This window comes from Acinonyx jubatus, chromosome D4 (assembly GCF_027475565.1).
Source record: "Acinonyx jubatus isolate Ajub_Pintada_27869175 chromosome D4, VMU_Ajub_asm_v1.0, whole genome shotgun sequence".
NCBI lineage: Eukaryota > Metazoa > Chordata > Mammalia > Carnivora > Felidae > Acinonyx > Acinonyx jubatus.
In genome coordinates, this window is record NC_069391.1 from 92616180 (window position 1) to 92637278 (window position 21099).

At 45.5% G+C, this 21099-nt stretch overlaps 1 protein-coding gene and 1 long non-coding RNA gene across 4 annotated transcripts in view; one reads left to right on the plus strand and one right to left on the minus strand.

The window, feature by feature from the left end:
- The window catches only part of IARS1 (isoleucyl-tRNA synthetase 1), a 67310-nt gene that overhangs the window by 39362 nt on the left and 6849 nt on the right, over positions 1-21099 (plus strand). For all 3 annotated transcript variants that reach the window (XM_027041280.2, XM_027041300.2, XM_027041282.2), the window contains 11 exons: positions 844-964; positions 3456-3547; positions 4531-4608; positions 5421-5542; positions 5780-5882; positions 6123-6206; positions 7967-8141; positions 10491-10603; positions 12335-12430; positions 13275-13451; positions 14248-14353. In XM_027041280.2, coding sequence (XP_026897081.2) covers positions 844-964; positions 3456-3547; positions 4531-4608; positions 5421-5542; positions 5780-5882; positions 6123-6206; positions 7967-8141; positions 10491-10603; positions 12335-12430; positions 13275-13451; positions 14248-14353 — 1267 coding nt within the window. The remainder of the gene's footprint in view (positions 1-843; positions 965-3455; positions 3548-4530; positions 4609-5420; positions 5543-5779; positions 5883-6122; positions 6207-7966; positions 8142-10490; positions 10604-12334; positions 12431-13274; positions 13452-14247; positions 14354-21099) is intronic.
- LOC128312270 (uncharacterized) lies at positions 708-20268 on the minus strand. Its single transcript, XR_008291365.1, has 5 exons — positions 19739-20268; positions 11803-12045; positions 4325-4526; positions 4170-4232; positions 708-4082 (listed from the first exon to the last, which is right to left on the minus strand). It is a non-coding gene; the product is annotated as an uncharacterized LOC128312270 (long non-coding RNA).

The following is a 21099-nucleotide window of genomic DNA, read 5'->3' on the forward strand; positions in this document are numbered from 1 at the left end:
AGGGTCAGACCCCGATACCACGCATCTTCTATGTCCAGCGCCTTACTGTGTACGATACCACTGACTAATCATGCAACATTAATCCTTTCTGGAAATTGGTTGGAGGCCACACTCCGGTGGGCTAGCTGTTCACCGTTGGCTGCCTCTGGCTCATCTCCTGATGTGGCCTCTCCCTGTGAGTCATGGAGGGCAGGCAGGTCCCTGCAGGCCTCTAGCTGGTGCGGGACTCGGGAGCACCATGGGGCTCTCCTGGGCTTGGCAGCCGGGCACGAGCTCCACCATCAGGCCCTCAGATCAGGGCCACCATTAGCATGGCCATTGCTCTGCCAGCCTGGGGTTGCTACAGTGTGGGGGGCATGGGTGAAATGGGCCTTCAGCTTGAGGAGGGTTTTGCAGGGGAAAGGAGGGGCGAGTCAAAGCATTCAGTACAGTGGACAGTAAAGCAGAGATATAAATTCCTAGTGTTCGTGTTCGGTTTATACACCTTCATCCAGTCCTGGCCAGCTGTACTAGCTTTTGCTATGCAGCTTTAAGTAACTAAATCCTACACTTATAAGACTTTGGAATATTTTTCAATTCATAAACTTTTTGGTGCAAAGGGATATTTTTCCTCTAAATTTTCTTTACTTCACTCAAAAATGTAATTCATTGAGGACGTAATATCCCAAGTGTAGAGCTTATTTGGAAAATATTGCGACAGTCAGAAATTTAAATTGCCCATTGGGTTCTGGGGTTTTGTGGATTGTTGTGAGCTACTTTCAGGTGGAGTGATTCAAAGCATTCATTTCTGTGTGGTAATTTCCCCTAAGCACACAGAACATTTCAGTGACTGTCACTCCCCAGGAGGAAGAAATGGAGTTCCTGTACAATGAGAACACGGTTAAAGAAAGTGCCAACGTGACAGACCGCTGGTTCCTATCCTGCATGCAGTCGCTGGTTGGGTTCTTTGAGACCGAAATGGCAGGTATGACTCTAGGGCCGGATATAAGGACTCTTTTCTTTCTGATTGCCCTTTTGATGCTTAACTGTGTTTCTCTATAAACATAGAGAAAGTTTTATAGGCAATTTGAGAGATACAGAACAGGAGGCAAGTAATTGTTTCTTTTAATCTCTCAGGTATGGTTTTGTTAAGGCTTATTGTAGAAATGTGCTCAGCCTCACCCTGCCCGCCCCAGGTACCATTGCGGACCTGTGGCCTTCTGTGGCTTCAGTGGTTCAGAACCCACCCCCACCACCTTTTCCGGTGGCAGGTGCTGCCTAAAGTCCTCAAGCTGCAGTTCCTTTCTGTGGAAAGTGCCTAGAGGCGTCGTTATGAGGCTCAAACCAAGATCGTGTGCATAGAGTAGCCAGAAGATAGTAGATGTTCAGGTAGTATTTGTTAACACGCGTTTTTACTTATTTTTAGTCTGCTTTAATCATTAAGTAAGTAGTCCCTGTTTGGTCTAGAAAAATAAGGAAATACAGAAAAATAATAATGAGGCAGATATTTCCTCATATTTCTGTTACCTAACAGCAACGAATTGGGTCTTAGACACAGGTGGGGAGAGTAGCTTATGTTGGTTTCCTGGAGGTAGGGGACAGAATAGCTACAAGTCTGAGAGAGAAATTCCAGAAACTACTAAAGTAGGATACCTGACATGGGTCTGACAAAGTCGGTGGGCAGAGGAGGAGAGACGGCTCTGCTGCGCATGCCCTGACAAGTTTAACCTGCCCCCCCAATGCCCTGCCGTTCGTGCAGGCATATGGCCTCCTTGGTGCCCCAGCACCTGGCACAGAAGGATTCCGCCCCATCCCTCGAGGCCTGCGCCCACCCACTGAACATGTATCATTAAGGATCAGGTGACTATCAAGCTGTTGGACAAATTGATGTAAGTGAAGATGGAAATGAATGTGTAAGGCAGAGCTCAGTGCACACCCCAGGACACCTGCTCGCAGCCATGTCCACCCGTCCCTCCTGAGTGATAGGAAACAAGCCTGGGGACTGTCTTTGGGCAGCACCTGAGCTCGGGCCTGTCTCCTGGGAAGCACATATGGCTGAGCACAGGAGATGAACAGCAGCCAACTCTTTACCTTCAGCCCTTCACAGACAGGGTTCTGAGGACCAGAGGGTCTGCAGTTCCCGTCAGGGACCCCACAGCGCATGGTACTGCTGTGCTGTGATGGTTCTGTGTGCCCTCCAAGGGTTGACACCTAGGCACAGGGAACTCTAGCCTCTGAGAAGGCGAGGGGTGTAGTGAACCCTAGAAATCTCTTACTCCTCTTCCCTTCAGACTAGGCCTCCACTTGCCATGTCGCCTCTCCGGGAGTGAGTGGCCACTAGCACCTCAGCCCTGGTCTTTGTGAGCCGCGCTCTGCCCTTGGCAGCTTCTCATTGTGGTTACCAGTTTTTTATTTGGGGGTGGGGGAAGGGCAGAGACGGGGAGAGAGAGAATCCCAAGCAGGTTCCAGAGCCCCACAAAGACCTTGAAGTTACAAACCGCAAGATCATGACCTGAGCAGAAATCAAGAGTCAGATGCTTAACCGGCTGAGCCACCGAGGCGCCCCATGGTTACCAGTTTAGACCAGAGGCCTCGTTAACATTTACTGAACACTCTCATTGATATAAGTTGTATTTACTTATAATTGTTGGTCTTATTCTTGCTTTTGGTGTGTATTTTTGTACAGTGTGGAGTATCCATTAAGGGGAGGTGAACAGGAAAATCCTAACTATAGGCCCATGCCTCAAACATGGCTGGCTGAGCACCCTCACCGTTCCATTTGCCCTCGGAATTCCTCGGGAGCTCTCCTGTCTTTCTCCTTTTACAGCCTCCTCTGCAGTCTTTCCTGGACGTTTGTGGCCTCTAGGAAGCCTGTTCCACTGGGGATTTGGGCCAGGCATCCTCTGTAGGGGGCTGGCTCTGCACTGTAGGACGGTGAGCAGCTTCCCCGGGGCCCACCTGCCCAGCTGTGACCGCCAGAGTGTCTCCAGACCTCGGAGCAGAGCGTTCCTGCTTGGAAAGCACTGGCCTGGTGCTGTGCCTCAGCCCCTGACTAGAGCCCTCAGTGCATCTAGCACGACCTAGTGGACGCTCATGGTAGCACAGTGCAAGGAAGTTGAGCTTTCGTGGTGCTGCCCCACACACAGCACCAGGGAAACGGGCCTCATGGAGCCGTGTGGCGTGCACCTGTGGCCTCCACCGCGGGTCTGGGGGCTCTGTTTCTCTCACTGACAGCGGGAGCTTGTCCTCAGCTCACACAGGGTGGTTCATGTGCCCCTGGACACCCTGACGGCCATGTGGTGCATCCTTGGTACATGCCATCAGGGCTGTCCCTTTGCTTCTTCCTGTCCCCTTACAGTGCAGGCTGCAGTCGTGGCAGCCCTGGGGTGGCAGGGCAGCCAGCCCTGTCTTGTGTCTGGCCCTTGCCGTACCCCAGATGCTCACCTGTTCTTAACTGCCTGATTGCCTGCTTTCAGCTTACAGGCTCTATACTGTAGTGCCTCGCCTGGTCAAGTTCGTGGATGTCCTAACCAACTGGTACGTCCGGATGAACCGCAGAAGGTTGAAGGTGAGTGCATGCAGGCTGCTGCTCACAGATGGATATGAGGGCAGCAACAGTGGAGCCACCTGGGCGTAGCCAGAAGAGAAAGGAATGTTTTCAGATGCTCTTGGTTTTTGAAGCTCTTTCTCTTTCTCCTTTTTACATTGCAAGTTAACTATATGTATCACCATTTGATGGATGGGAATCTGTAAGTTCTAAAAGTCACCTCACGTATTTTCAAAACACAGCTAAGGACACGTCCTATTGGACAGTCTCAGGGCCATATGAGACTAAGCTGAGCAGAATCTCTTAAAATACAGAAGAAATTCATACAGATACTTGCCAGTGTTTCTGGTATGGCTGTGATCCCAAGAGGGGCCCCTCCTTGGTTCTTCCTCTAGAGGGTCCATTATTTGTTGACAGGACTCTTCCCTGAGCCCGTGGGGGACTTGGCCTCGGTGAAGCCTGCATCCTGTCCCAGGCCCTAAGGCCACATACAGACCATGAGGGCACCTGTGCCTCATCCCATCAGTCTGTCTTCAGGTGTGTGAATGATGAAGGCCTGTAACAGAACAGTAATTTCATTTTTGTTCAATAGACCACATACCTATACACACACATCTCGAGGGGCTTAAACTAAACTTTTCACCGTGGTTACTTCTGCATAACTTCATTATGGTTGACTTCTTTTTTTATAACCTTTGTGTTTTTCCTGCAATGATAGTGTAATTATTTCTTAAATATACAGTGTATACGTTTTTTAAAATATACAGTGTATACATTTTTTAAAAATGAGAATCTTACCTAAAATTACTTTAAGTTTTCTGTACATGTTTCCGTACGTGGCACCCGATGCCTGCAGGTCCTCCCGTCCACCTGGGCCTCCGAGGTGGAAAATAGCAGGGCCCATGCTGGCTGGCCTCCTGTCCCAGGCCCTCTGTCCTGTCCGCGTGCTCTGTGCTCTGCAGGTCACCTCCCAGTCTGATGCGTGTTCTTTTCTTGCTGACTAGGGCGAAAACGGGGTGGAGGACTGTGTCATGGCCCTGGAGACCTTGTTCAGTGTTCTGCTGTCTCTGTGCAGGCTCATGGTGAGATATTGGACCCAGTTCTGAAATGCCAGCCCCATTGCTGCTGTGTCCTCTGTCTGTGTCTAGTCTGTACCTATCCTCCCAGAAATAGGAATAGAAGCTTTAAAACAACTTGAATCTGTACTTCCTTTTCCAGAATCTTACTAGCTTGTCTGTGTCAGGAGGGGATAAGACACATTCACTTCCTGTTCACACTGGCAGCACATTTTAGGGAGGGTGCTGGCCTCTAGATGGAAAAGCCACTGCTCCCTGTGAGCACACACCCATCTTTACCTGGATTTCTGTAAAAACATGATCCTATCAATTAAAATATTCAGTGATACACAAGTGAAAATTCCAGCTTAGGTTCCCAATATCCTATTACCACTTTTCTAGTGTGATGTTACAAGTCTTCTGTTCACTTCCTGAACATTCATGAACAGGAGCCTGCCTAGTACCCGTGCCTGAAGTCCGACTCACTCACCGTCACCCTAGGGAACATGTCCCCAGGTTACAGATGAGGTTTCTGAGGTGTAGGGACATTCAGTCGTGTGCATATTAATGTGGCCAGGGCTCCTGTTTTATTGCACACCTTCCTCCGGGATGTTTCGGGGCCTCCGGCCGCAACCCTGCTACTGGGCTGCATGGCATCCATCCTGCCAAGTTCAGAAGGAGGCCGTTTCTTTCACACGATGTGTTCAGTAATCTCATGCCCACTTCTGTGCATGTCCCTGTGTTGTTCTCTAAAGTGTGGAGCTGCTGTTTCCACTCTAACTGAAATCAGTTACTGATGGCTGTGTGTCAGTGATGTGATATCCGATGTCCTCACGCAGGCCCCCTATACACCTTTTCTTACCGAATTGATGTACCAGAATCTAAAGCTGCTGATTGACCCCGGTTCTGTCCAGGACAAGGACACACTCAGCATCCACTACCTCATGCTGCCCCACGTTCGGTAAGAATCAAATACACGTAAGCCTCTCCTGGGTCCAGGAAGGCTCACATGGCGGCCCTGCTCTGGCCCCTCCATGCCCTTTGCCCGCCTGCTAGCCCGCCCGCTCCTCAGGCTGCGGAGGGGCTGGAGGGATGTTCAGTGTGGAGGCTCCTGGGGCTGCCCCTTCCTCACTGTGCATGCCTGTCATTTGGGACTGTCTTCTCATGGGGTCCCTCTTACCCCCACCTCTGCCACCAGGGAGGAGCTGATTGACAAGAACACAGAGAGCGCGGTCTCTCGGATGCAGTCTGTGATTGAGCTTGGGCGAGTGATTCGAGACCGCAGAACCATTCCGATAAAGGTTTGGCGCTTTGTTTGTATTTTATGTGCACAGGCCTAAATCATTATGCCTTTGGAGCATTTTCTTAGAGAGCTTCCAGCAATGGTATTTTTTTTTTTCTTTTCTGCAACAGGGGTGTGGATGACTTAGTGCCAGATGAGCCTGATCAGTCTGGAACTTGAGATTCAGATTTTAACATTTCATTTTCCTGCAGTTTCAAGGGCTGGCTGCTTAGTAAACTTTCCATTCCTTTCCTCCTAGTATCCTTTGAAAGAAATTGTGGTTATCCACCAGGATCCAGAAGCTCTCAATGAGATCAAATCTCTGGAGAAGTATATCATTGAGGTAAGACCTCTGGCTTGTTTGTTTGGGTCCGAAAAGAATTCCTTCTTTGAGAAGATTACTGTGACTAGTTCTCTTCAGTGAGGTTCACTTTGAATGTATCATTTATCCTTTCCTTTCGTGTGTCAGTACATTCATATGCCAAACCATCCACGGAATGTGACACTTTGCTTATAATCAGCATGCATTTTTGCATTTTTTACAGTGTAATTGTAATTCTTTAAAAGCAGTTCCAAGATCAGTGGATTTCATTACCTTAGTGGTAATACACTCACTATCTTCATCCACTTATTTTCTCCAGAGTGTTTGTTAATTAACCCAAAAACCGTTCCATCAAATCATTAAGTAACAGGTGAGCACACGTTGGTCATGAGCAGCTCAGACTCTAGCACCAAGTATGGGGTGAGTCCCTTCCCGTCCAACGGCTTCTGGGGATGTTCACCAGGGCATCCCTGCCAGGTTGTCGGAGCGCTGTGTGCACACACATGTACACACCATTGACTTTGTGCTAGAGAGGACCACATGTATAGTTTTCAAGTTGGTTTTCTCACTTGACAGTTTTTCTTAAAGGACTCCCAAGGTCAGAACCTAGAGACCTCCTTTATTCTTTTAACAACTGGAGAGTGTTTGCTCTCCGCTACGTCTTTGTTTAAATCACTTTCCCATTGTTGAAAACTCAGGTTTCTGACTACAAAGAAAAGGTATGTGTCTTTGTGCGTATGTTAGCGTGTAGATGTGGGTGGGTCCCTCGGAGTGCATTTGGAGTCAGCGTAAACTGTGATGTCAGTTGTCTCCCAGAAAGCTATATTCCACGATGTTTTAAAAATAAATATATTTTTAATTTCAATTTTATGTTTTTACAGGTAATATTTAAATATATTACTGTAGAAAATATTAATTTCTAGATTTGGTTTTGAATTGCTTGAGGATTCTAGACATATATTAGGGACTAAAGAGTTAGATTATAAATTCTATAACTAATGCTTGCAGATAGGGTTAAAAATAGAGTATATTTAAATAGATTGTCTTAATCACTATGATCAGGTCAAGTAATCCAGTCAGGTATAATGACCTGCCACCTCCATTTCCTGCTGCATTGGTAACCCATAACTAGCATAGTCGAGGCAAGACATGTTACAGCCACCTGATTCTTCAGAAAGTTGGTAGTTAACCTTCTAGAGCTTTGAGATTGCTTGAGTAAACGTTACTCCTGAGAGGTGAAGTTCATATTTCTAATTCTAGAATCTTATTTAGTTGAGTTTTGCTCAACTGTCTTGAATGATCTGGACAAGAAGGATTTGTAAGTATTATTTATAGAGTTGTACAGCCATTGTAATTTTATAACGTTTTCATCCCCCCAAAGAGACACCCAGTATCCATTAGCATTCACACACCATTCTGCCCTTAGGACCCCACTGTGCCCTGGCAACCACAGGTGTAAGTTTTCGGTCCCTGGGTGTGCTTGCTCGGGATGTTTCCTGTAAGTGGAACCGGACAGTAGGTGGTCTTTTGAGTCTGCCTTCTTTCACTTGGCACCAAGGGTCATTCATGGTATAGGCTGTGGCTGTGATTCGTTCCTTTATTTTGCTAATAATAGTCCGTTGTGTGAATAGACCACATTTTGTTTACCCGTCACAGGTGAGGGGCTCTAGGGTGGTTCCACTTTTTGGCAGTTGTGACTTAGGTTACTATGAATATCAAGTTTTTGTGGACACACGTTTTCATCTCCCATGTTTCTGTTTCATCTTGGCTACCAACTATAGGAGTTGAATGTTCGCAAAGTTACACTGTCTACAGATAAAAACAAGTATGGCATTCGCCTAAGGGCAGAACCTGACCACATGGTCCTGGGCAAGCGGCTGAAGGGAGCCTTCAGGGCGGTGATGATGGCCATCAAGCAGCTAAGCAGCGAGGAGCTAGAGCGTTTCCAGGAGACTGGTGGGTGTCTACCCCTGCCGACCCTGTCCATGGCCCTCACCTGATGCGGTCTCTCACCTGGGCTCCTGTTTGACCTGCACTGTTCCAGCCTCTCCTGGTCATAAACATGTTTATTACAAATACTGATAATTTTGGAAAAGAAGAGACTAAAAATGCCCCCTAACCCATCACCCATCCATTTAATGCAGATTGAGTGCCTACTCTCTGCCACTGCTGGAGCAGTATGAAAATTCTGATTGATTTCCTTCTTGTTACACAGATAGTCATGTAACTGGAGCCTTACAAAATGGAGATGACGCTATAATTTTAAATGTGTTTTTCACTTATATACTTTGTTTTATTCACTTTTTTATTTTGCACTTCTTACTTTAAGTGTGTTATTAGTCTTTAAAATGTTATTTCAATAATTGCTATAATAATTTTCTTTCATAGGGATATCTGATGTTTTTAACCAGTCTTATTTTTGATTCTTTAGATTGTTTCCCTTCTTTTACTATTCTCAATAATACTGCAGTGAGTATTCTCACATGGAAATATTCCATAGAACTGATTCCGCTGAGCTAGATTTCCAGGTAGAACTTACTGAACCAGATGGGTGGAACCTTCATTACCAGTGAATTCTGCAGATGCTAACGTGAGCCCAGAAACTACCCTAGTGAGAGCTGAACCCCCTGGTATCAAGTGTCATTGGTACTGTCATTGCTTTTGGAGAAAAAGCATGTAGGTTTTTGGAGGTGTCCAAATGAAGACTAGAATATATTCGAAAGAAAGGATTAAAGTCTATTTTGAGAAAGGGATTTAGCACTGAGGTTTGGAGCTGCTTGTGAGGGACAACTGGGTGAGAACTTCCCATGATTTCTCTAAGATCTCTAGAATTCATAGTTTGGTCTCAGATTTTGGCAAGATTGGAGTTGGACTCATTCAACAAATACTTTCTAAAGCTTTTCCATTTGGTTGGCCCTGGGAACCCAGAATTGAGTAAGACAGACGGTGTCCTTATCCTCATGTGCTGGCCGACATTGAAAATTTGTGGAAATTGTAGTTTTGACAAGTGCTCTGAAGGAAAAGCCTAGGATAATACGAGGAGGTTAGGAAAGGGGACTCAGCTCCTCTCTCCTCTCCTCTGGGGGACCTTCCAGGTGCCCGGGAATTCTCAGCTCTGCCTTGATTAGAATCCTGTGGTCTTACTGTCTGCTCAATGTGCTGCAGCCACCTGAGGGCACAAGGTGTTTGATGGCGAGGGCTCCCTCTGAAGCTGAAAATCGTAAGTGCAGAGGTGTCACAAGGGGAGATTTAAGGACTCAAATCAGATGAGTGGTCATGGAATTCGGGAGAAGTGTCCCTAAAAGTCCCCACATTTTTAGATAAAATTTATAAAGCATAGGAAGCTAGCAAATAAAAGTTGAGTCATAACCAACTTGATTGATTTGTTAAAGTAACAATCTTTGATCAAACTTCAAATCACAAATCTAAGTTGTGTCAACAGATGGCCAAAATATTTTAAAATTCCTGAAATAAAATTTACGTGATACTAAAGATCTACAGGTTCCTTTTAAACTACTTTTCAAATGGATTTCTGCACTACTGGGAAGCAAAATGGTTTTCAGAACAGAGTGACGTAAAGTCAGTGCTGACCAAGACCATTGTAGGTAACCACAGCAGGCTTCACCGCAGATGGGCGTTACCGACAGCCGCTGTTCATGCGTCCTGGCTCCCATGGGAGGGTGGTGCCCAGCACTTCCCCCTGCTCACTGTTGGCTTCACGTCACCCTTGCCCTCCTATCCTCAGCAGGTAGTGGAACACCAGGGTCCTGCAGCCAGTGGGTGGGGGCCTGGGTCCGACTGGACTCTGCAGCCTGTTCTCTTCCATCATGCTGCTGTGTGTTTATGGTGGGGACATGTCACCTTTTGGCATAGGCCTTTGGATCTAGGGGCTTATATACACGGGTAGACGTTGGCGGTGATTTAATTGTCCTCAAGGCAGCTTGGGCAAGTGTAAAGGAAGTCTCTCGCATCCTTGACTGCAACAATGGCATGAGTCAAGAAGACATGATCTCTTGAAGTCTCTGCAGCTTGATGCATCAGGGGGCACCTGGGTGGCTTAGTCATTTAAGCGTCCAACTCTTGATTTTGGCTCAGGTCGTGATCTCACAGTTCGTGAGATTGAGCCCTCATGGCATTCTCTCTCTCTCTCTGTCTCTCTCTCTCTCTCTCTCTCTCTCTCTCTCTCTCTGCCCTCCCCCTTCAAAATAAATACACTTAAAAAAAAATGGCATAATATATTGGTAGCTGGGTGGCGTGAGGAGGAGGCAGGAGGCTGATTAACAGTGGCAGCTGCTTCTCCGATAGGGACCATTGTTGTCGAAGGTCATGAGCTGCATGAAGAGGACATCCGCCTCATGTACACCTTTGACCAGACAGCAGGAGGGACAACGCAGTACGAAGCGCACTCGGATGCCCAGGTACTTCTCTTCCCTAGAACATTGCTTTTCCAGAAGATAGCATAAAATGAGAAAGTATTTACCACCCTGTCCTGACAGCTCTGGCAGCCTGTCCTGGGGTAAGATCGACCAGGCATTCACCTGAGATTTCTCTAGTAAACTCCTCTGTTGTCTCGTCTTAACGTGGCATTTTTTTGACGTATATGCAAATAGATATTTTGTGACCTCTGCTGGCAATCTTCGTGAGTGTCAGGTCGTACAAAAATGAGCAAGATGTAACCCCACCCTTCAAGGATCAAGTCAGTCACGGAGACAGAAAAGGAACTCAGTTCTTACTCTTCTGCATGATGAGTTACCTGGTAGAAATGGGCACAGGGATGCCTGGTGGCTCAGTTGGTTAAGCATCCGACTTTGGCTCAGGTCATAATCTCACAGTTCGTGAGTTCCAGCCCTGCATCAGGCTCTGTGCTGCCAGCTCAGGGCCTGGAGCCTGCTTCAGATTCTGTGTCTCCCTCTCTCTCTGCCCCTTCCCTGCTCACACCTCTCTCTCTCTCTCTCTCTCTCTTCTCTCTCTCTCTCTCTCTCTCTCTCTCTCTCAAAAGTAAGTATTAAAAAATTATTAAAAAAAAAAAAAAAGAAAGAAAAGAAATGAGCACAGAGAAGGGCTCTTGCCCAGAGTCTAGCGTGGGGGCGGGTTGGTGTGGGACCTCCTGGAGGGGGACTTGCAGCAGTTTTAGATTTTGGGATCAGAGCGTCTCTCTTTGCTTCCAACCAGACTTCTCTGGGCAGATGGGTCATAAGATCTCCAGGGTGGGAGTGGGGGGCTTGCGGGAGGCCCCCTGTGTGTAACATGCCCCGTGTAGTGGGGCGGCAAGTACCACGTGAGGAAGGCCAGCCTCTAGCTCCCCATGGGCGGATGGCATGAGGAGCCATCAGGGAAGAAGCTGAGACGAGGGTGGGAGAGTGTGAACACCCTGATGGCGGCCAGCCTGAGGAAGTCACTCAAGGAGGTGGCCTTGTCCTCTGGGATTCTTGACACAGGTTATGTGTTGTGAACCAGGGTGGCCCTGCCCTGACTCCTCCTCATCCATCTCCAGTTCTGCCCTCTAGTGAAGCAAGTTTGTTCACTGATTGAGTTTCCTCAGAAATGTCTTTGGGGCTGGTGCTTGATTTACGAGCGCCCCCCCCCTGTGTGCTGGCAACAACATTACATTACTCACATCGTCTTCAACAGCCTCCATGACAGATGGCATAGGAAGTAGACAAAGTCAGTAAGCAGATGGCAGTTTCTATCCCATCAAGCGTATTGCAGTCCCCTGTAGAAATCACGTCTCAAATCCCCCGATCCAAAGGACAGCAGGGTTCCTGGCTGAAGAAACGGGGCGGCTCTGGGGCCCTTACCAGCTCGTCCACGGTGTGAGAAGCCATGCGGTCATGTGGGCCGTGACTGTTGACCCCACTCCCTGCAAGGGCGGTCACACAGACAAACAGCAGTTACACAGAGACTCAAGGTTCTCATGTGTCCTGGGAGCAGCACCTGCAGAACAGGAGACGCCAGCCTCTCCTGGCGAGAGGAATGGCTTCTCACAAAGAAGCACCTGAGCCATCCAGATGCTAGTGTAACTTTATCTCTTTTGCTCAGTGGGGTGAATAGTGCTGTGTTACAGACTCCTTATAATTTAATTTACATACAGTTGTGCTGGGTTTGAGAACTATTCTTCCTTATATGCTGTGCACCATCCATTCCTACAGGCTTTGGTTCTCTTAGACGTCACCCCCGAACAGTCCATGGTGGATGAAGGAGTGGCTCGGGAGGTCATCAATCGCATCCAGAAACTTCGCAAAAAGGTCAGTTTGTCACATTAAGTACAAGCAAACTGGGAGTTTTGCATGGTTGGTTTGTTTGTGTTGGCTGTTGGGGAGGACAGGAGAGGCAGCTAATGTAAACAGGTAATTGTAATTGAGTAATGAGAGTTAGTCCCAGATCTGCTGTGTGTACGTCGTACCCTGTAGGAAACGTGGGCCCTTCCCCTCCCTACTCAGTCACCCCAAACTGCACGTGGCTCTTTCGTTTCTCTGACTAGGAGCATTCACCCAACCCCCCCTTTGTCCACTGCTTCCAGTTCTCCAGGGTTTCCACAAAATCCTCTTCTGGATTGGTCGCCCTCCTGACTGGCACCAGACATGACAGCCGGTGTCCAAGGAAGGGCTTCTTGCTCAGGGATACACTGTTGCGTCTGGACTGAGGGGGTGGTTCTCCTCACTGGGGAGCTGGGAGCCAGGACGGGTGCACCGTGCCCATCGCTGGCCCGGTGAGGCAGCCAGGAGCTCCCACCCCACACCCTAACCCTGAGGAGGGGTCTCCTCCACACCCCACCCCTGGCAGAGGCTCCCCCACCCTGACCGGAGCAGGGGGCCCCCACCAGCCCTTAGGCCAGGTGTCTGAGACCTGTGGTCTGGAGTCCAGACCTCAGGAGTCCAGCACGTAACAGGGTGCTTATGAGCTCTGCCTCAGTTCAGAGCTCTGTGAGCACGTTTGCACTCGGTCACTCCTTTGTTTCAGAGGAGGGTTGGGCAGGAGCCTGTGCCCTTCTGTAATGATCCAACACGGGACTGTCAGCCGTGCTCAGCAGCACTGTCCGTTTTGATTAACAAATGCACTTTCTTGTAAATTTTCTGTATGTGCCTTCAGTGCAATCTGGTTCCGACTGATGAAATAACAGTTTACTATAAAGCTAAGTCTGAAGGAAAGTATCTGAATAATGTTATCGAAAGCCACACGGAGTTTATATTCGCCACCATAAAGGCTCCCTTGAAACCATACCCAGTTCCATTATCAGATAACGTCCTTATTCAAGAAAAAACACAGGTGAGTTCTGGGTTCTGCTGAACTGTCAAAAGATACAGGGTTAGATTTCATGTTAAGTTTATGTTGCTGTCTGTTGACATTGTACCCCCAGTAGCAATTGGCACAGTCCTCAGTCCTGATACACTGGATCAGGTCCGGGACGGGGCGTCCAGAGAGGGAGGGAGGGACTGTTCTCACAGCAGTTCCCTGGGGAAGGTAGCCAGTAGGTGCATGAGGGCTGCCGGGAAATCAGTGGCTGCGTGGGACTGCTTTATCTAAAATTAGAGAAGTTAATATTGTGGATTCTTTGAGTGTTAAAAGCAAACAACAGTTGACTTGTAAAGCAGTTAAGTTTGATGGTAGTAGATTGTACATAAAATTATAACTACTTCATTTCCTGTTGGCACATTTTAGATGTAACTATGAAAATGTGAAACCAAGACATGGAAGATATTGGCCATAATTAAGAAATAGGTGATTAATAGAAGAGGAAGGAGTTCCTTTTTGTGTCAGTTATGTATTCAGTCATTTGTCCCTTGTCTCATTCCTCCTTTATCGGGGACAGGCTGGGCTGGATGTCGTTGTTTCAGTGGATCAAGTTACAAGATAGTTTCATTTCTGTTTTGTATATTTTTAAGAGAACAAGGTGAAAAGAGAGAAACATGAAGGGAAAAGCAGTAGCTTTTGACTATTTTAGTGGTGGGATTGAGTATGCTCTCAGAATTGTGCAGAGCTCTTGGCGTGAGGAGCAGTTGCTGTGTTAGTTGGTGACACTGTGGTCGGTACTGCAGTTAGTCACATACTCTCATGTGCTCAGTTAAAGGGATCTGACCTGGAAATTACACTCACCAGAGGATCATCTCCGCCTGGGCCTGCTTGTGCATATGTCAATCTTAACATTTGTACAAATGGCAGCGAGCAAGGTAAGAATAAATGAATCCTGTGGTTTGTACTTTATTTTTTAGCTAATCCTATGAATTTTTTTTTTTTTTTTTTTAATATTTATTTGTGAGAGGAGCAGGGAGGGGCAGGGAGAGAGGGAGACACAGAATCCAAAGCTCCAGGCTCTGAGCTGTCAGCACAGAGCCCGACGTGGGGCTTGAACCCACAAACTGTGAGATCATGACCTGAGCCAAAGTCAGACACTTAACCGACTGAGCTACCCAGGTACCCGTAAACCTATGAATGTCTTTAAAGCTGTTCTAAGAGAACTAGGAACATCATATAACTTTCTCTTTCTAATTGCCATCAAAATGAATCCACAGAGGTAAACGGTCAGACTTGTACTTCCAGGAAGTAGAGTAGGCATACTTTTCCCTATTCTTCCCACGAAGTACCACCAAATACCCTGGGTGTGATACGTCAGAAGATGCAGACCAATGAGGGACCTTGAGGCCAACAAACTATGGAGAGTTCCCTGGTGTTTCTTTGTGCCTCACGTATCCCAGACTTGGAGCTGAAGAAGTTGGCAACTGGAAATGCCAAGTGCAGACAAAACGTCCCAACAAATGCTGCTTTTTGTAGACAGAGGACCAGGAGGGGTGTAGCCTAGCAAGACAGAAAACTTCTAGACTTCTTCTCTACTGCAGCCAAACACAACAGAAAAAACTATGGCCCCACTAACACTCAATAGCAGCAAAGGCCAAGTGAGGAGCCTAGACCTTTGCCAGGCTGAGGATCCTCAAGGTCCTGTCACCACCATGGTGTCAGAAGCCCAAACACTGAGCTGAGACTTTTTCATCTTCCCTGGGCAGCAATAAGCCCCTCTGCCCGGTACTATCACTGAGACCACTGGGCAGTACCAAGGCGTCCATTCCCTCACTACCACCCAGGGCTAATGAGGCTATGTACTCCCACCATCCTGCAAGGGGGTCCGTGAAGGCTGCATGGGGAGCGGTGAGGAAGCACTCATACTCTTAAAGGCCAAGAAGATGTCTTTGGGTGGGAACTCTCTCCTCGTGCTCTCCACCCCTGTAGTACTGAGGAGTCCTGACCTTTGTGGCAGTGGAGGCTGAACTAGGTGCCTAGCTTCTCCTCCCACCAGGCAGGAGCAAAGCAGTGCCCCTTTTCCTGCCAGTGTGATGTCAGACAAAGCAAGCTAAAATAGAAGATTTAAATAAGAACCAGTCTTAATACCTCACACATCCAAGTTTTCATTGAAAATTAGTCATCATGTCAATAACCAGGAAGATCTTAAGCTGAATGAAAAAAGACACATGTGAACACCAAGATGACAGAAATGTTAAAAATTATCTGACAAAGTGTAAAGCAGCCCTGAACACTGCAGGAACAAGTGAAAATTTTAAAACTGATAAATATAAGACTAAAATACAAAACACGGTGGATGGGTTCAATGACAGAATAGAAGGGACGGGAAAGAATCTGTGAACTGGAAGATAGAACAACAGACATTGCCCATTCTGAACAAAAGAAAGGTTTTTTTAATCTGAAAAAAAATGAATAGTCTGAAAGATCTATGGAATATTAATACAAGTTCAAGGGGCGCCTGGGTGGCGCAGTCGGTTAAGCGTCTGACTTCAGCCAGGTCACGATCTCACGGTCCGTGAGTTCAGGCCCCGCGTCAGGCTCTGGGCTGATGGCTCAGAGCCTGGAGCCTGTTTCCGACTCTCTGTCTCCCTCTCTCTCTGCCCCTCCCCCGTTCATGCTCTGTCTCTCTCTGTCCCAAAAATAAATAAACGTTGGAAAGAAAAGAAAAAAAAAATTTTTTTTTTAAATACAAGTTTAATATTCTCCCCCTGAATTCCGGGAGAGTGAGAAGGAAGGACAGCAGTGGAAAAGTATTCAAAGAAATAATGGCTGAAAACTTCTTAAATTTGGCACAACATGCACACCTACAGATTCAAGAAACTGAGAGAAACCTGAATTCTGGGTCAGGCAAAATATCTTTCAAGGTGAAGGGAAAATCAAGACATTCCCAAGTGAAGGGAAGCTAAAAGAATTTGTTGCTAGCATGATCCATTCTAAAAGAATAAGTAGAGGAAATTCTTAAAACAGAAAGAAAATGACAAGAAATGTAGGGACATCAGGAGAGAAGAAAGAACAATAGAAAGAGTCAAAATATAGATAAATTCAACAGACTTTCCTCCTTGGTTTTTCTAAATTATTTGATGGCTATAACAAAACTGACCTCTCAGTGTATACACAAGAATATTTAAGAGAAATAAAAGTAGGGAAGAGCAGACTGATAGAAAGGGAGGTCAGATTCCTGTGTTTCCCTCAAGCTGGTCATACACTGACACTAATGGTCCAGCATTTGTGTGTACATGAGATACTGCCTGGTGCAACCACTGAAAAAGCCTATTCCTAGAGACACATACAAAAACATGACAGAAATAAAAATGGAATTCTAGAATGTGTTCATATAACCCACAGGAAGCTTAGAAAAAAAAAGAACAAGTGGAAAGCAGAAAATTAAAACGAAGGGCTTAAGCTAACATCAATAATTACACTAAATGGAGGGGGTGGGAAGTGACAGGGCACTGGCTGGCTTAGTCGATGAAGCATGTGACTCTCAATCTCCAGGTCGTGAGTTCAAGCCCTGGATTGGGCATAGAGTTTACTTTGAAAAATAATAAAGGGTCACCTGGGTGTCTTAGTTGGTTAAGCATCTGACTTCAGCTCAGGTCATGATCTCAGAGTTTGTAAGATCGAGCCTCACTCCAGGCTCTGCACTGACAGCACAGAGCCTGCTTGGGTTTCTCTCTCTCTCTCCCCCACTCTCTCTGCCCTTCCCCCACACACTGTCTCAAAGAAATAAACTTTAAAAATAATAATAATAATTACACTAAATGTAAATAGTTCTAAATAGACCAGTTAATAGAAATTTGCAGACTTATAAAAAACTACCAGCTATATGCTGTATATAAGGAAGTATTCAAATATAACAATGTAAGTAAGTTGAAAGTAAAAGGATAAAAAAAGATCTGCCACACAGACGTTAATCAAAGAAAGCAAAAACGTCAGTGTTCATTTCAACAAAGTTGACTTCATAGCAAAGAAAGTCACCGGTGACATGAATAATGATACAGATGTCAATCCACAGGGAAAACATAATGATCCCAAATGTGGACGCACCCAGTAGAGCTGCACATCACAAGAAAGAAAACTGATAGGCCTTAAAGGAGGATGAAAAAATCCATAGTTACAGTTTGAAAATTGAATATATACCTCTTTCAACAAATGATAGAACTGTTAGACAGAAAACCAGAATCTAATCAGCATTAATGGAACAGCTCACCCAACAGCAGTGGAATGCATGTCCTGCTCAGACTCCTACAGGACATTTACTATGGGATGGACCATGGTGTGGGCCAGAAAACAGACCTCAACACATTTCAGGATTGAAATTGTATAGAGTATGTTCTCTGACCATGGGCAATCAAACTGTAAATCAGTAACAGGGAGGTGAAAGCAAAATCTCCACACACTGAAAACTAAACAACATTTTTTTAAATAATCCATAATTTGGAAAAAATGTGTCAAGGGAAAAAAACACATAAAGCTGAGTGAAAGGGAAAATACAACATATCAAAATATGTGACTGCAGGTAATTTGTATCTCTAAAGACTCACATCAAAAAAAATGTTTCAAGGACCTGGGTGGCTAAGTCAGTTAATTATCCGACTTCAGCTCAGGTCATGATCTCACAGTTCACAAGTTCAAGCCCCCGCATGGGGCTCTGTGCTGCCAGCTCAGAGCCTGGAGCCTTCTTCAGATTCTGTGGCTCCCTCTCTCTCTACCCCTCCCCCACTCACATTGTGTGTGTGTGTGTGTGTGTGTGTGTGTGTGTGTGTGTGTGTGTGTCTCCTCTCTGAAAAATAAAACATTTAAAAAAAATTTTTTTTAACTCTCAAGAAAGTTTGATTGTCTAGTTGAGTCTAAGACCATCACTGAGAGTGTTTGGACAATGCAGATGTACATCAGAAAGTGGAATACTGTATACCAATTAAAAGTAATGAAATATATCTATAAACTTTTCTATTATCCCAAAAATATATTTTTTAATTTTTTTAACATTTATTTTTGCAAGACAGAGACAAGTGTGAGTGGGAGAGGGGCAGAGAGAGAGGGAGACACAGACTCAGAAGCAGGCTCCAGGCTCTGAGCTGTCAGCACAGAGCCCGACACAGGGCTTGAACTCATGAACCGTGAGATCATGACCTCAGCAGAAGTCAGTAGCTTAACTGACTGAGCCACCCAGGCACCCCCCAAAAATATTTTTAATGAAATAAGCAAGTTTCACAGTTATACAATGGGGTAGCATTCTGTATGAATTTACTTATATGTTAAATGTAAAAACAACAACAAAAAAGAAAGCAACCAAGCCAATAAAGTAGAACAGAAACAGACTCACTGTTGCCAGAAGCACGCTTGGTTACCATTAAGAGGGGCTAGGGAACAGGTGGAGTCGTTGAAGGGGGTTAGGAGATACAGACTTGCAGTTGTTAAGATCCCTGAGTCCCAAGGATTTGAGGTACAGTTGGTAATGTTGTGATAACTGTGTAGGGATCATTTCATAACATAAAAATATCACATCTCAGGGCACCTGGCTAGCTTAGTCATTAGGGCATGCAACTCTTTCTCAGGGTTGTGAGTTTGAGCCCCACATTGAGTGTAGAGATTACTTAAAAAATACATCAATCAATCTACACATTGTTAAAAAAAATAATAATAATAATTCTCTGTGATGTGTACCTGAAGCTAAGAATATCGCATGTCAACTATACATCGCCACTCATTGTTTATAGGTAAAAATGGGCTTGAGAAACAAAGTTCATAGTAAGTTTGTCTTAGAAAAGAGAGGAAGGGTGTCTGAGGAGAAAAAAAGAAATTTTCTTTTAAAAAAAAGAAATCAGACCCAAATGCTTTTTCCAGAGAATTCAATCAGACTTGAAAAAACTAACACCAATTCTATGGATTCTTCCAGAAAATAAAAGAAGAAACACCAACTCACTTTATTAAAGTAGTATTGACACTAAGACCAGATATAGACACACCAAAAAAAAAACCAAAAAACAAAAAAACTGTAGACTGATACTTCTCATGAATATAAAGTTCTTCCGGAAAAAAAAAAAAAAAAAAAAAACTGTGAGAAAAATAGGGAGAACTCCATCAACTTGGTAATGGGCATGTATGAATAAACCTGCAGGTAACATTATACTTAAAGGGAAGAGACTGAATGTTTTCTACCCAAGATCAGGATACCCGTTCTCACTGCTCTTACTCAGCATTGCACAGGAAGTTGGCAAGAAAAGGCTACAGATCAGAAGGGAAGAAATAAAACTGACCTGAGATGAAGAGAACATGACTGTCTACATAGAAAATCCCAAGTAGTCTACAGATTGATATGTGTCCTGGTTCGCCCATCAGCACCATCACCAGCTAGTGCCAGGATGGCCATGTGTACTTTTGGGCCTGTGATGATGGCCCCCAAACTGCTATTCAAGTTCTGTGATGTGTGGCACGTAGCTGGTCCATTGCTGCCGACATTCTGGCTCACTCAGTGGAGACCGTCTGTGATCCTGTGGAAGGAGGTGGTCAGACAGGCAGCAGATGTGCATTGTGATGTCAACAAGGCCAGGGTTCTGTGTTGCTTTCAGTCCCAGGGAGCAATGGAATGAGCAGTGACCAGACATATGGAGCCACTCCCGGTGCTGCCCCTTTTTGGGCCGAGTGGCCGAACAACTGAGAAGAAAAGCTCCGAACTCCAGCAAGAGTGTTTTTTCCCAGCACCATTACCACCACCTGCCTTCACATGATGTGCTATGGTGTGTCCTTTACTCTCTGGCTGAAAGCACTCACATTGCAAGGAAAAAACTACAAGTGATCTTTAAATTTATTATTTTAAAGTATTTCTGGTGTTGTATATGCCTTTTGGGTTTGTATATTAATTGGTGCATTTTGTTTCTGGGTAATTGAATAAAATTATATTGCTTATAAAAAATAAAATTCATCACATTCACAAGATATGACAAACATAACAAAAATCAATTTAATTTTTATACACTAACAATGAACACATGGAGAATGAATTTTAAAGTGTAGTACCATTTACAGTCTCTCAAAAAAGACTTAAGTGGAAATCTAATAAAACACGTACAGGACTTATATGCCCAAATCTACAAATTACTGATGAAAACACAGAGAGATGTGTCATGTTCGCAGATTGGAACATTCGATACGGGAAACCCATCAGTTCTCCCCAAATTAATACACATGTTTAACTGAATTCCTGTCAAACCTCAGCAGTGTTTTTTGGTAGACAAAATTATAAAACCTACCTGGAAAGAGAAAGGAAATAAATAGCTAATACAATTTTACAGACTGTGAATAGCATAAAAGGGATCACTCTACCCCATTTCAAGACTTACCTGAAGACCATGTGGTGAGAGCATAGCGGAGACACTGATCCATGTCCCAGATGGGAGACCAGAAGTACACCCACACATGGGGGCCAGAGGATTTTTGAGAAAGGAGCAAAAGCAGTTCGTTGAGGCATGTTTTCTACATGTGGCACCAAGGCAGACGGAGGCCTGGACCTGCGCCCACAGCGCATACAGACCAACTGAGAATGGAGCATGGGCGTAAACGTAAAAACCAGTAGGAGAAAATCTTGAGAATTCAGGACAAGGTAAAGAGTTCGTAGAAG